At 47.2% G+C, this 14,420-nt stretch overlaps 6 protein-coding genes across 6 annotated transcripts; 2 read left to right on the top strand and 4 right to left on the bottom strand.

Moving 5' to 3' along the window:
* Positions 1-651: 651 nt before the first annotated feature.
* LACBIDRAFT_311942 (uncharacterized protein) lies at positions 652-2,229 on the bottom strand (the record flags this gene model as incomplete). The annotated part of the gene is made up of 13 exons (XM_001876713.1): positions 652-801; positions 852-926; positions 975-1,177; positions 1,227-1,306; positions 1,355-1,465; positions 1,522-1,600; positions 1,660-1,694; positions 1,755-1,781; positions 1,834-1,881; positions 1,938-1,962; positions 2,017-2,073; positions 2,128-2,151; positions 2,205-2,229. The coding sequence occupies 13 exons, from the start codon at positions 2,227-2,229 to the stop codon at positions 652-654; spliced, it is 939 nt and encodes a 312-aa protein (XP_001876748.1).
* Positions 2,230-4,001: 1,772 nt separating this feature from the next.
* On the bottom strand, positions 4,002-5,566 carry LACBIDRAFT_311941 (uncharacterized protein; the record flags this gene model as incomplete). Its single annotated transcript, XM_001876712.1, has 3 exons — positions 4,002-4,408; positions 4,465-5,010; positions 5,065-5,566. 3 exons carry the CDS (start codon positions 5,564-5,566, stop codon positions 4,002-4,004), a joined length of 1,455 nt encoding a protein of 484 aa, XP_001876747.1.
* Positions 5,567-6,013: 447 nt separating this feature from the next.
* Positions 6,014-6,627, top strand: LACBIDRAFT_292943 (uncharacterized protein; the record flags this gene model as incomplete). Its single annotated transcript, XM_001877146.1, has 3 exons — positions 6,014-6,240; positions 6,296-6,414; positions 6,465-6,627. The coding sequence occupies 3 exons, from the start codon at positions 6,014-6,016 to the stop codon at positions 6,512-6,514; spliced, it is 396 nt and encodes a 131-aa protein (XP_001877181.1). The 3' UTR covers positions 6,515-6,627.
* Positions 6,626-8,962, bottom strand: LACBIDRAFT_311939 (uncharacterized protein; the record flags this gene model as incomplete). Its single annotated transcript, XM_001876711.1, has 10 exons — positions 6,626-6,867; positions 6,919-7,300; positions 7,350-7,755; positions 7,803-8,044; positions 8,095-8,361; positions 8,417-8,552; positions 8,609-8,637; positions 8,689-8,742; positions 8,794-8,849; positions 8,905-8,962. 10 exons carry the CDS (start codon positions 8,960-8,962, stop codon positions 6,626-6,628), a joined length of 1,872 nt encoding a protein of 623 aa, XP_001876746.1.
* An 85-nt stretch (positions 8,963-9,047) lies between these two features.
* On the top strand, positions 9,048-10,359 carry LACBIDRAFT_245647 (uncharacterized protein; the record flags this gene model as incomplete). Its single annotated transcript, XM_001877145.1, has 6 exons — positions 9,048-9,165; positions 9,209-9,423; positions 9,479-9,555; positions 9,609-9,789; positions 9,838-9,929; positions 9,978-10,359. 6 exons carry the CDS (start codon positions 9,048-9,050, stop codon positions 10,357-10,359), a joined length of 1,065 nt encoding a protein of 354 aa, XP_001877180.1.
* A 1,456-nt stretch (positions 10,360-11,815) lies between these two features.
* Positions 11,816-14,106, bottom strand: LACBIDRAFT_142282 (uncharacterized protein; the record flags this gene model as incomplete). Its single annotated transcript, XM_001876710.1, is given in 12 exon segments — positions 11,816-12,054; positions 12,072-12,339; positions 12,394-12,468; positions 12,519-12,781; positions 12,833-12,936; positions 12,990-13,010; positions 13,062-13,163; positions 13,214-13,376; positions 13,428-13,611; positions 13,662-13,837; positions 13,885-13,988; positions 14,033-14,106. Coding segments are annotated over 12 exon segments (1,773 nt in total), but the record flags the coding sequence as incomplete, so codon positions are not given.
* Positions 14,107-14,420: the final 314 nt, after the last annotated feature.

The raw sequence follows: 14,420 nt of genomic DNA, 5'->3' as shown, positions 1-14,420 counted from the left end.
CGGGGGTCGTCTGGGTCGAGAATATCGGAACCCAGGGAGATCATCGAGTGCATTGAATCGTTTCGTCGCATATCTCTCAAAGCACTAGAGTAGCCATAATCGTCGTCCGACAGTGTCGATCCTTGACGATTCATATGTTCATTTCGGCTGGTTGCTTGGCGAGTTCTGGATCGGTCTACGGTGTACCAGTCCATCATGTTGGAGAGAATACCACGCCTTTTCTGGGCACCGTATTCTTCTAAGCCACTCTTGTCTTTCGGGTCGTAGACTTGAACATCAGGTGTGCCTTGAAAGCTGACATTGCGGGGTATCGGGGTGGGATTGAATGACCCTGTGTAGGCATATTGTGGGGGCGTAATGTCGTATGGGTGTTCATAAGAGGAAAGGGAGTACTTTCTGTGCGCATGATCATTTTGATTTTCATCTAGCCGCAAGTGTGGGTTGGGAATGCCGACAGGGATGTTGCTAACGCGTCGACGACTTGGTGGCTCAGCGGCTACTGGATGGTCAGAGATCGAGTCGTATTCGCGAGTGATTGGAAGTTCTTGCATGCTCGATGGTCTAGTGCTGGACAAGGGACGAGAATGATGTTTATTTGTCAAACTAACGGTAAACGATTGTAAACATTTCAGAATATGCTTCTTTTTCAACTTAGACACGGCTTGGATATCCGTCGTCTCCTGCATACTTGGCGTCGCGATCTTCTACTGCATCTGTTACCACCTCTTTTTGTACTTGAATTGAGTGAACACTTGTTGTTGCCAGCGTTTGCGATTGATTTTGCATTCGGAAGGTGTTTCCCTGCGTCCAAAAAGATTATTATTGGTAAAAAGGTGAGTTTTGCTACTGACCTCGGAGCTGATTTCCACAGTTGTGTTGTTCATATTTTTGATTGCAATGCGAGCATTCAGGGTGTCAAGCAGTGTCTATAACAGCGATTGAGAGTAGAATCCAAGAATGAGGAAGTTACTCACGTTGGTGTAGATCCTGCCCATGGGGTATGCAAACATGGCGTAGAGGTTGGTGTTACGATGAAGCAAAAAGCTAAAGAGGTCTCCCAGAGCGAATATTGAGACGAATAGACCAGTCTGGACTGCACCGCGAATCAGTCTGTTAAGGATTGTATCCGTTCTGCGGAAACCAGTCTTGGAACGGCTAAGCACAAAGGATAGAACGACTGCACCAAATATAAGCGTCTAGGTGTTTTTAACATCAGTTCAACTTACAGGTGATGATAAGATCAGCACTTGTCTGGAACGTCAACCAGCAAGTGACGAAAGGATTGAGAGGAGCAAATTTGGAGACTCTGTTCATCAGATGAGGGGGAAATAAGGACATAAAAACGGAGACATACTCTCGGAGTATCCCAGAATAGATGCCCGCATACACTCCAAAGATGAAACCGAGCAGGCTCAACAAGCCAATCAAACCGGTGAGAATCTTGTTCTTCGTCAAGATGAGGACACTTGAAGGCCAAAAAAAATTGAGATATCTTCCTTGTATGGTATTAATCAGACACACCGATGTCCCAAAAATAATTGAGTAACAATGGCAGCGCAGGACGTCGCAACAGCCGTGAACGGAATGGTCCATGAGACGACTACAAAGCGGCAATTTTCAGTTAACGAGACCAACAAGCATCAATGGCAGAAACCTTACCAGCAAGACTAGCAGGATTATCGTAGTTGGTGACGCTGAGGGGGAAAAATCGTAATGGATTTTGGCCTTGGATGTGTGCATAACAAACACCTTACCAAAGTTCCCAACCCGCGTACACAGCTCTGCGCGGTATATCAGACAAAGTTTGAGAATATGAGGAGGATAAACACCTACACGGCGCTATGCACTGTATCCAGGATGAACAGGGCGCCAACAACAGACCTAAGTGAGGTAAAACATCTATTTTTAGTTATCGAGGAGCGGCAAGAATATCGCACTTTATCCAGAAAGGATCGTTGAATGCTGCGATGCAAAATTAGTGGCACTTCGAGAAAATAAAATATCCATTACACTTACTTGTGTTGCGATAGACGATAAACTGGTACGTCACTAGACCATAAAGGTAGGTGTTGACTGAAGCACTGTCATCAGCATTTCGTGCTAGCCAATGAAAATTAACGTGCGTACAGAACAATCCCAGTAGGAGGACACCTTTGCGTAGAGAGGTAAGTAAAAGGCAGGGTTTATAGAGGTGGGTAAGTCACCAATAACCAAATCGTATGCGCCCATTCTGTTATATCAAAGGAAGGAGGTAGCCGCCTTGAAATGGGAGGCAGTGAGGACAAGGTGAGGACCTTTCTGTCGGACGACCTTTATTTAATACCTAAGCGGGGCTCCTCATTTTATAATGAAGGCCTTAGAGTGTCCACATCGTTATCAGAGATCGCCGTCGGTCCTGAATTCCTGGCGAATCGGTGTTTCTGGACCTACATGATAGTCTTCAATTGCTTTCGGGTCGCACCAAGTCGCACCAGTGTTCACCAGTGCCAGACTCAGCTACACTAGTACGATTGGAGAATTGTGGGCGGAAAATCAGGGAAGAATGAGATCAGTGACCCTGCAAGAATTTTCCTTAAACTGATAAGTGCCGTTGCCAAGAGGTGTCAGATCCACGATGGGCGCACATAGGAAACAAAGTGACCCTGTGCATTCCCACGTCGACAACCAATTGGCAGACTTGAAGAGAAGGCATCCGACTCGGATGATCCGAGCAGGCAATGGACGGAGATGTGTTCGCATTTTGAGTGCGTTATTCTGCAATTGTTCTGCAATAATACGATCTATCGAAAGGAAGAGGTGAGATGGGGTGCGCAGTAGTCTGTCCACCCAATAAACACACCTGCAAAATGTAGTCAGCACTGTTTACTTTCTGATGATTATTTAAGGTATTGGAACTTGGAGTAGAAGAAGTTCTTGAGAGGCTCCTCCATTGATTGTCTTGTAACATATGTCGCAATTTAGTTGCTGATTTGATGAAGTTTGGATGAAGTTGACGTTTGAACGATTGTGAAGTCGAATTATGGACAGGCGAAGAAGTGGATTCGGATGGTGCACTATTTACAGTGTCAAGTTGCCATGTTGACTCTATCGGGACGCATCTGGAGCCTAGACACGTCGAAGGAGTGGTTGGGTAAACGAGGGTACAACGTTCAAAGCCTCTGTCGCTGAGATTGAATTCAGCTGCCGTGGTATTACACTTCTTGATTCTGCATTTTGGAGTCAGTTAGCAGTATAAAGGGGAAAAAGCTCCCCAATCAGCTCTGAGTAAGTAGACACTGAGTAGACATGTAGATCGTAAGTATGTGTGTGAGGTTCTTGGGCGGTTCTAAGCGGGAGGTTGAACTGACCAGGGTCGAGTTATAAGGGTAACACATATTTAGATCTTCAGTAACCCAGCAGCTATTTGTTGGTTGTCTGGTTGCATTTTCGATCGCATTCCATCAGGGTAGCGAGGGATGCCATAATACTTACATTGTTTTTTTTTTTCATGAAGAATAATCAGATGTCTTCAGATTCTTACGGGAAGGTCCAACGGAAACGTCAATGTGGATCCAAACCACAAAAGTGTGAGCCTTGAAAATGTAGTGGTCCGGCAAGCCGACCACTATAACCGATGGGGACGAGACTAGACACATTGACACGACACATGATTCAGGCATGTAGCGTTGTATGTTGTTGTTAGATTAGTTACTTGTAACTTGTAAGGCAATAAATGAAGCTTTCAAAATTTCAAGGGTCTTGCTGTACTCCAACAAAAACAGAGGTATATTAATCTAGCCTTCTGGTATGTGCTTGAATATTTTCTAAGAGTTTCGAGCAAAACTGACGCAACAAGAGTGTTTTGTGTCATTGACCCAGCTGTGTCATTGAAGTAGGGTCCACCATCTTGAAGTTGATGTCGATGTCGCTACATGATACGCTGTCAGAAATTTTGCGCGACAGGCTAGATTGATTAGTACCCTTTACGGAGCTATGTACATACACGGGCAAGTTGTGACAACCTATAATAACCCTGCATCCCTCAAGGCTGCTTGAACCCTGCGCTCTTGAATCAGTAAATGTGAGATTTCTTCACGGCGAGGATTGGAGGGATCTAGAGGTAGCATGGCGTCAGTTTCTTCGGCATCGAGATGAGATGCCCCTTGCTCTGCTCTAGACGCGCTCTGGGATGCATCTCCTGCCTCACTCTGGCTCGCTCGTCTATTGTTACCAAAACCAAAACCCCGTTGAAGGAGTGCAATTCGTGAGATTCCACGCAGACCAAAGGTTTGTTCAAAGCGCGAAACGCCAGGGGCATTAACGCTGATCGGAATTGGGCGGCTTGAATCGCGTTGAGAGGCGAGAATGCTTCGTTCCCAACGCTTCACGCGATGAAACCCAAGGAAAGAGGTAAGGAGGATAAACCAGCCTGAAAAAGGCTAACTTGGCATTTGAGAGTCCAGTGAATGAAGGGATACAACCTACCAACTGTCATCAGAAAGAAAGACAACCACTCTGCGGTAGCATCACCAACTATCGCGCTTGCTCGATCTGCCGCCACACCTGTTCTTGAAGGAACCGTAATGGAGTTGTTGACTCCATGTGCGGCGTAATATGCATCAGCATCTGCTGCTGATGCAAAGGTTGGATGAGGTTTCCATTCGATCCATGCACCATCCCCACCGTTTCCATCTACATTATCCAATCTGCCCCTCAACGCAAATCCGTATTGGATGAGGGTCACGCCCAACCCTGCGCGAGACCCTAAGCGAGCGGCATGGCTGGTGTGCAGCAGATAGGTCAAAAGGAATCCAACGAATTGGAATGATATCGAAACGAGCATGTTCCAGCAAAATGAGAGGAGGGATCCAGTCGGGAGTGAATCCACGATCATCTCACCCACAGAACCTGGAGAGAAGGGTGCATGAACTGTCGTCTCCCAATAAGGAGGGACCGCGTCTGCTTGGGCAGAAGCGTAAGAAGGTGGTGCTTCTCGCCTTGCATCCTCAGGTACCAGATAAGCATCGTCACCTAAAATATCAGATCAGATACACCAACAACGAAACCGAACGTTCCGCTACATGCCGTCTTGCAGAACCACAGGGGCAGCTGGCTTGGCCGTAACATTTGCGAAAACTCCATCATTATTTGTACCACCACCAACGGGACCAGCAGGCGTCCTTGAATTGAGGGGCCAGCGTTCGAGATAGTGGGAAGGTAGCAAGGAGGCGGCAGCTCTTCTGAACCAGATTTGGCGAGGCCCAGGGCTCGAATCAAGGTTGAAAGCAGGGATGAAACCGTTGGAATTTCCTATATTGTTTGGGAGGGCACTCGAAGATAACTCTGGGGGGGAGCCTGGAGGCGGATAATCGTAGTCGACGGACTCAAAGTCATACGCTCCTGGTATATGTAGTCGTGTGGCTAGGGGTGAAGAAGGACCAGAATGAGGGTTCAAAGGGCGAGACTCCGTGGTATTGTGTAGATCGTCTTCGTCGTCTTCTGCGTAGTCGAACGCTGCTTGCATCTCAACCTCCATGCCATGATCGACTGGCACGGGATTGGGAAGGGGAGCATAGCGGTTGGACATGGGCTTTGTCCAAGAAATTAAATAAAAGGTATACTTATGAAGGTCACCTTATGGTAGCATTTATTTTGGCTTCTTTGTGTCCACTTAGATGAACGTCCTTATCCTCCTCGCTTTTCTTTCCTCCGTTGTCGCCCAATCCTCCTTCAAAATCCACCACCGAATATTCCACCCATCCTTGCAGCCTTTTCCATACGCAGAGCGTGGAACATTAATCATAACAGAACACTCTGCAACCCTCCAACCGTCGCCTTCAATCCCAGACGACTTTGCGGCATTCTTTGAGCTGTTGCAGTCGCTGGAGAGTCCCGAACATGCATTGTATCAGGTTGCGTTAGGAAACATAGGAGATGGTCAATGGGACTTTTCTTCTGTTAAAGTGGTCCGTCTCATCATCTTAAGTCGGCGGCATGAGAGATGACCTCGACTGGACAGTGCCATCTTCACACAATGTCCGCGGATTCCCTTCATCTACACTTCTCCGACTATCTGTCCACCGAACCATTCGCTTTGGATTACTTTGTCTCCCCGACGCCTCATGATGGATCATGCCCACAACTGGCCAAGCGAAAAGGAAAAAGCCAGGCAATAAATACCTCCCCTTTCGACGCGTTCACGACAGGCGGGCTCTCATTGAATACTACAATTTTATTGAAAAAACCCATCGCTCCTCCCCTGTCCGTGTTGCATCGTATTCTTAAATCAGGCAATCGCTAATGCTTCCTAAACCAGGCCCGAGCTCCGCACCCCGCCTCCTTTGACACCAGAGGGCGAAATTGTTCAACCTGTTCCTGAAAGGTCTTTTCTGCAAAAGTACTGGATGTATCTTGCGGCTGTCCTGGTTGCGTTGCGTACGTAGCACATCTGCTCTCTCCGCATCTGACTGACACAACCTTCGTAGTACTATCTGGCGGCCCCGAGGAAGAACAACCGCGACAAGGTGGTAAATAATTCCAGAGGCTTTTGGGGAATGGTTCCTCTCCACGCGAAACAAGACTATAGCATGATGTAGACATGTTTATTCCAATCGTGTACATTATTTCTGTTCTGCAACGGGTCCCTCTAATATTCCTCGTCCGTCCATGCTTTTTGCATCCGCTCCTTGAAGGGCTCTAGGGTGAATTCAAGTGCAGAACAAGGGAAGCCGATCTCGAATTTCTCGAGCACCAAAGGATGCAAAATGCCTAATCGCCCAATTTGAACATCACCTTTCACGGCTTCGTCGACAGACGATAAACCTGTGCAGTTACTCGGGTTGGGACGATAATAAATCGTAGCCGCCCTACCCGGGAAGAACATACCATCTGAATTGACTGTATGAATACATGGAAGAACGAAGAAGGGGAAGGACTTACCACTTGCTTCCCTGATGTAGTACCCCGTCCCCGATTTATCGTCTTCACTTCTAATGCGTGGGATGTCAAGCATCTTCATGACACGATCCAGCATGCCATGTACGATTTCGAAGCCAGCAGACTTATTGCACCAGACTGCAGCAGCGTGTCTTTCATTTCGAGCCTGCCGCTCTCTTGAGACGTCCTTGAAAACGACATCGGACGTTTCAAAAATTTTGATTGGCAAAGCGTGCGAGCGGTTCTCTCGAATAGTTTTGAGGAGTCCTGGTATAAGGGATGTGCGGACGACCTGGAATTCAAGGGTTTTGGGGTTCGCAATCTTCACTGCCGTCCTTCCGTCATCCTGATGATTCAGCCACTCAAAATTTTCTTCATGCGAACACTAAAATAAATTAGATAATCCTTTTGAGATGTGGTGTATGGGATCTCACAAGAATTAGCGGGAGAACTTCAATCCATCCTGCTAGCGCCCATTCCACGCGAACAACATCACTCAGCTTGCTGATAGCTAGTGGTTGTGCAACAGTATTTGTGGACGGAAATGTATCAGGAAGATTATTGAACCCATAAGCGATGGCAGCGTCCTCCATGATATCACACTCGTGCAGTATGTCTGGCCGAATAGCGGGCACATTGACCAAGATCTCGTCGAGATTGGTTGGAGATACCGAGGCGTGCAGCGACATACGCTGCAAAAGTGCAGAGACCTCCGACGAGGTGAGAGAAAGACCAGTACATGAGTTTACATATGATGCGTGGGCCGTCCTCTTTTGGTTGGAGATGTTCGGGGAGATGTGACTTTGACCGTTGGCTGACACAACCTTGACGGGTTCGATGCTGTAAGGTGGCTTAACGAAAGCTAAACTCTAGCGGAGAGAACGTACGTGTAGGGCACTTGACAGTACTCTGAGAACATTGTTGACACAATGTTCACGACAATGTCCAGTTTTGTCTGATCTGTCGCTGTTACATCGATGAAGACATTCCGTGTGTCGAGAGTGATTTTACTATGCTCGGAATTGATGATGGGGGGCATAGATAGAACCCGATCCTGGGCGTCGTAGATGATGGGATAAACGGGAGAGTCGCGAATGATGGGCAAATACTTTGCAAGATGTTTTTCGGACTGATTACCTGTAAATCGATGGCTTTTCTAAGCTAACCACAGAAACATACCTCATATACAGTCATCAACTCTTCTGCGGTGTAAGATCTATCTTTTCCAAGAGGTATGAATTGGATATCCTTTGGGGCCCTTGCCTCGTATCGAAATGGTGCCGTCAGTGTATCTAAATCATGCGTGCCAATCGCAACAAGCTGTCGCCTTCGACAAATATTTTGATGAAGTTTGTCTTGGAGATCCATGAAAGATGCGTAGGAGCGAGGGGTAAATTTGACATTCCGAAGAATGGCACACGCAAACAACGGTCGTATTTTTGATGTCTGAAATTTACCGGTAAGTATTCAAACTGAAACTGGGTCTACTTCTTGCGCTCACTTCAGGAGAGATAGAAGCGGTGAGAAGGGCAGACTCTCCGCCTGGTGGATACACAAGTCTGTATAACGGTGCTTCTGATTTGCCGAGGAAGACTCGGAGAGCGCGAGCGATGCCTTCAATGCAAAGGAGGTCGTATCTGAGAGCATCTGAAAATGAGCTGTCAGAACGGAGGTTCAGAAACAGAACCCGTGCCTGTTTGCAGGTACTTCTATTTTCAATTGCTGTTGATGGTATGAGTATTTCGTGCGGATGGACGAATCAAGTTAACGTACAGGACGCTCAGCAGGCAGACCATTCCTGATCGCTTCTTGTACCTCCTCTGTCGTCTACAGCAGGTTAAAATGTGCGAAGTTGATATACTGGTGATGAGAACACACATCCTCATCTAACTCCAATCCATAATCGAAACAGAGTTGGTCGAACTCCTCAGTTGCTAGTGGAAAATGCAAATCAGACCAGATCAAGGCTTGAAAAGATATTGAGATCACTGTATTCCTGGCCGAGTCTCTCCCAAAGATCAGCCTTATCGACGGCTACCGTTGGCATTCTGCGGATTTGTAGAAGATTGTAGGTGATGTTTGCCAAGTCGCGTAAGTAAGGGTCGTTTAACTTTTACATAAGCCGAAAGTCGATGAAATATCTCGCCTTGCTCAGCGGCGGCAAGGACAGCTGCTACAACCTCCTCCACTGTGCAAAAAATGGGCACGAACTTATAGCTGCAGCGTCCCTAGCGCCAGAATCCGGAAAAGGTTCGACTCCATTAGGTGGACTCGTCAGCGATATTTATCTCAGTTGCAGAGGAACTTGACTCGTATCTCTACCAAACCGTTGGGCAAGATGCGATTGAATTTGTTGCACGCGCTTTGGAAGTGCCTCTATATCGTCGAGTAATAACTGGTGGAGCTTTGGAACAGGGATCGGAGTACGGTAGTCGGGACCCAACTCATTTGGGTGGGGTTGAGGGTGATGAGACCGAAGACTTGTATGCCCTTTTGGCAGAGGTGAAAGTGAGTTTCGACAGTCCAAAACACTTCTTCGACTTATATTTAAATGATGTTAAAGGCTCATCACCCCAAGATAGAGGGAGTTTCCGTTGGCGCAATTCTCTCAGATTACCAGCGTGTCAGGGTGGAGAACGTGTAAGGTCCTCACGTTACCTCGCCATTCTAGCTCGCTCATCAAAATCGAGTAGCTGCCAAAGGTTAAGTTTGACTCCGCTATGTTATCTGTGGCAAAGGGATCAGGGAGAGCTGCTCACTGAAATGATTGATGCTGGAATGGAAGCCATAATAATCAAAGTCGCGGGCATAGGTCTCACAATCGAACATCTTGGGAAGTCTCTTGCGCAGATGCGGCCAACTCTTGTGGAACTTGTTTGTCCTCGAAAACCTGTTTGAATAATTGCTGATTGACGATCATAGAATTCTCTATACGGCTCACACATTTGCGGGGAAGGAGGTGAATATGAAAGCCTAACACTCGATTGTCCCCTTTTCAAGCACAGGATTGTTCTGTGAGCGATCAAGTTAATTTACCATCCTTTGTCTCAATATTTTTACAGCACCGAGGTTGAGACTGTTATCCACGCCGACAACGACTTTGCAACCGTGGCTTTTCTTCGCATAAAGAATGCGAAACTGGAATTCAAAGTTGTGGATTCAGATTTTTACATTTACATGCCGCAAAGAATTGAGGATGACTTTCTTCAAATAAGCGATGCGGTACAGGTGTCAGAAAGGCTAGAGGCGAAAAAGGTTCCTATGACGCCTTTCTCATTCGATTTCAGTGTGGATCCAATGTACCCTGTTACCAGCAAGAAGCTAGACCCCTGGGTTTTTGTTAGCAATGTTCAAGCAGAGACGGATAAAGGCATCTCTGTCGAGGAAGAGGTGGTGCAATGTTTTAGCATCCTTAAAGGTAAGCCTTCGTCTAACATAAGTTGATGTGACTCTAAAATGGTTCAAGCCAATCTCGCCAGTCACGACCTCCAGTTGACAGATTGCGTCAATATCAACATTTTCTTATCATCAATCGAATTATTTGGACGCGTGAATGCCGTTTATTCGAAGTTTTTTGGTGCCAGTCCTCCAGCGCGAGCTTGTGTAGCAGTTGACCTTCCTAGGTCCTGTCGAGTCCGACTAGACTGTGTTGCTCTCAACGAACACGCGCCAATGGACCGTCAAGCGCTCCACGTTCAAGCTCTTAGTTATTGGGCTCCCGCTAATATCGGTCCGTACTCACAGGCGATCAGGGTTTGAATCTGTTTACTGCAAGTGGGCCCTCTCACTTAACTATCGTCAGGCCAAGGAACGCATTTTTATATCGGGCCAAATCGGGCTTATTCCGGGTCAGCTTTCCCTGCCATTGCCTCCCTCCCTTGCAACAGAAACAGCTCTTTCCTGCCAGCATGTCCGACGAGTAGTCGACGCACTGAGGAACAAGTCTGGCGGCGGCTGGGTTGGGTACACACAACTAGAAATTTATTGGCTCCAGGACATTCATAATCTTCCATCGATCAAGAAAGGACACTCTGCAAGCAAGGTGGGATATTTGCACACTTTGACACGACCTGCTAACAGCTGACCAGGCAGCTAATTTTCCAACATTGTTTATCGTCGTCAAGGCACTGCCGAAGGGCGCCATGGTAGAAAAGCAAGTCTTGCTTCATACAGGACGTTGCGAAGTGGTCGACGAAGACGATGGTGAAATGTCGATACAAGATCGACCGCCCGTTTATGAACGAGGTAAACCTATCGTTATTCGTGTGCTTCCAGACGTTTAACGTAAGCCTGCTGACAGACCATTTTGTGCTGTCCAATGGCGGTGCGTTGAGCTTAGAAGTATCGCATTTAAATGGTGCAAACTCGATGTGTGCGATTGTCTACGGAAGAGGAGGTAAAATCCTCACTTTTTGTGTCAAAGATGCAAGTTTATAAATCCGTTTAAAGAGCCAAACCACTTGACCTTGCAGGCCCAAGAAACGTTGAATCTTTCTCTCGATCTTACCCATGCGTTGTCACTGCGATTATTTTACCTGCCATCACAAGGCGTTGCATGTAGGCCATTTTTTCTGGTCACTTGAATAAACATTAACCCATCGATTTTCAGTGCGAAGTATTAGTGAGGCGCTATTCGGTGAACAAGATCTTCCGCCGACTACCCACATCCCGTGCCGATGTATATCGAGTATAGAGAAACAGGATTGGGATTTTGCCTTCTGTTTCCTTGGGATTTAAAACTGTTTTTCATTCGGGACTAGGCTGTTTGTATATTACTCTACAAAGCAATGCACTTTAGCAAATTGAAACATAAACGGCAACAAACGGTGGGAAGCAGGTATATCTAGTGATGTCCTCAGATTGTAAAAGCAAATCATGGTGAGGTCTCTTCTCCCAACAGCCTCATTTCACCCAGTCTCCGACGCATTGCCTTCTCGGTGGGGGTTGGGGGGACCATCCGCGCAATTATCGCCCCAAATAATGTGCACAATCCGCCAAAACGTAGGACCCATGCGACACCGTTTTTGCCGTAATAGGTGTTGCCATCACCGGCCAACTTAACAGTGGACTCGTCGACAATGCGGAAGATTGCACTCGTCACTATGGCTACCTGAAATGAAAGTGTGAGATGTAAGATAACTGAACAACATTGAGACATACAATGAACTGAGGCATGACAATTGCCAGATTGTGAATGCCTAACACAGTCCCGCCAGCCATTGGCGGGGCGACGGCATCCTCCTCGGCGATGTTGTCATACTCATCAACAGAACGGCGGCGAAGGAGAGGCTGCCGTTCGCTCACTACGCCGCTGCCACGACGGACGCTGATAGAAGAAAGATTGCCGGGGGTGGAAACGTTGCGTGCACGTACAGGACGTCCCGCATCCAAGACAGGCTGATTTGCAGGCGGTTCCTTGAGAAGCTAGATGAGGTAAAAGTTAATGCATAATAAGGGTTGATGCCAGGAAAACCCAACCTCCATTATGATTGCAAAGGGCACCCACATCGCGACTGCCCAACAGATACCCACAAGAGTGATAAATATTGTCGCCTAAAAGAGGGTGTTGACACGTCACTTTACAGGACAATCTGCCCACCAACCTGGAAAACCGTTGTAATGAAGAGTGTAGAAAACATCAAGAGAGAGAAAAAGAGAAGAGCACCCGTCCAAATGTTGCGTAGTAGAAATGGCATTACGGGCAAGCGAAGAGGTTTGCCTTGCCGAGCAGCATCTACCCTCCATTGTCGAACAGTTTCCCTGATACGAGATAGTTCAGCATCTCCATCGACATCGCTCTTGTGCCCCATAAGCCGACGATCCCGGCTAGCAAGATGGGGCAGAACTGTTCCGGCAATGACGCCAACTTTATGGCATATTAGAAGCAGAAGAAGCAGTAAATAGTTAGCAGACAAACCTATGCTATAAATCAACATGGCAAATTCTCCAGACCGAATAGCGAAATCATGATCTGGTTCTTTGCCCTGCTCAAACGCCATGATCTGTCCGACATACGTTGTCCTACATGGGAAGTTGCGTTAGTGCGATTCAGAGTATTGTGGTTGATCACTCACGAATAGAACAGGAATGGAAACCTAGATGGGTAATGTTATGTACGATACAGGAAATGAAGTCAACATACACACCAGCCCATGAATGCAAACAGTTGCACGTAGCAAACACGTCGGATAGGTCTGGGCAAATTGATGACGGCTGTACGTATGTTGTCGTAGACATCTCTTGCCCTCCTGATGCGATGGTCAGGATTTCTATTCCAGCTGACATCGATAGAGCAAACCCTTGTGTTCTCTGCGACATGGCAGGACGCTCTTCCTCTTCATGGCATACACAAGTAGTTACCACGGTTGCAACGAGAATCACTATGCAAATAATACAGAACTTGCGAAATTGATCACCTCCCAGCAACCTGATTATGGGCAACTGAGCGAGAGGCAGAAAACCTAATATGATTGATCAAACACGGATGTGCCAATGATCTGAGAATGACCTACCAAACCCGTAACCAACTATGTTGCCAGCATTTGTCATTCTACCATGCCATGCATTTCCTGCGTTCAATTGGCTCGGCGGAGCAATGTCAAGTAAAAGATTCCTGAGAGAAGCTTGAAGTCCGTTCAGAGCGAAATCGAGGACGTAGAATGAGACTATAGCAAGGCCAATGGCAGCACTACTAGCCTAGTTTTGATTAGAAGTGGGCTGGAAACTCGACGACCACATAGACGTACCTTTTCATTCCGCTTTTCGTCCCAGTCGCCTTCACCAACGCCAAGTGAATCAACGAAGAACGCAGCGATCTCCTGACAGTATGCAAGAGTTAAGGTAGATATCACAAGAGCTATTGTCGAGAGCATGATCCAAAAACGGCGACGGTATTTTGAAGTAGAAGAATCGGACACAGCACCTAAAAGGGTAAATTTCCCTTTGCGTGGTGTAAGGATGCTCACCAACCTATGACGGGTTGTGCGATCAGTCCACTAATGGGTCCTGCGAGCCACACGAGAGAAGAGAACTTCTCGGAAAGACCGAGTCCCAGCAAGAATGGAGTACCGTAGCTGTGGACGTCAGGGAGTGTCCATAAATTTTGTAACAGCCTTACCCAAGTTCCACAGTCCAGGCAATTTGGGCACCGGCCATAGATATGCTGAGAGTTATGAGGTCCCATGTCGATAAGAGCCGCTTTCCCGGAACCAGCTTTGCTCTCACTTCACCGGGTTGACCAGGATCATCATCGGGAACGGTTGCATGTGTAGTTGAATATGCTTGAAGTTTGGCCCTCGCGGCTGGCCAGGGGATCTGGGTGGTGGGGTCGGGATCACTATCAGGCAGTGGAGGTATCATGGTTGGTAGGGAACGTGGATAACTTGCATGGAGGATAGACAGGCTTTATGTACGATCTTGGATTCACCCATGCCCTCATGTCCCTATTTGGCACTATCACACCAACAAACCTATTTAATACACTCATAATAAATACAAGTCCGGCG

Source organism: Laccaria bicolor, genomic scaffold (genome assembly GCF_000143565.1).
Source record: "Laccaria bicolor S238N-H82 LACBIscaffold_4 genomic scaffold, whole genome shotgun sequence".
NCBI classification, from domain to species: Eukaryota; Fungi; Basidiomycota; class Agaricomycetes; order Agaricales; family Hydnangiaceae; genus Laccaria; species Laccaria bicolor.
This window is presented reverse-complemented; position numbering and strand designations above follow the sequence as displayed.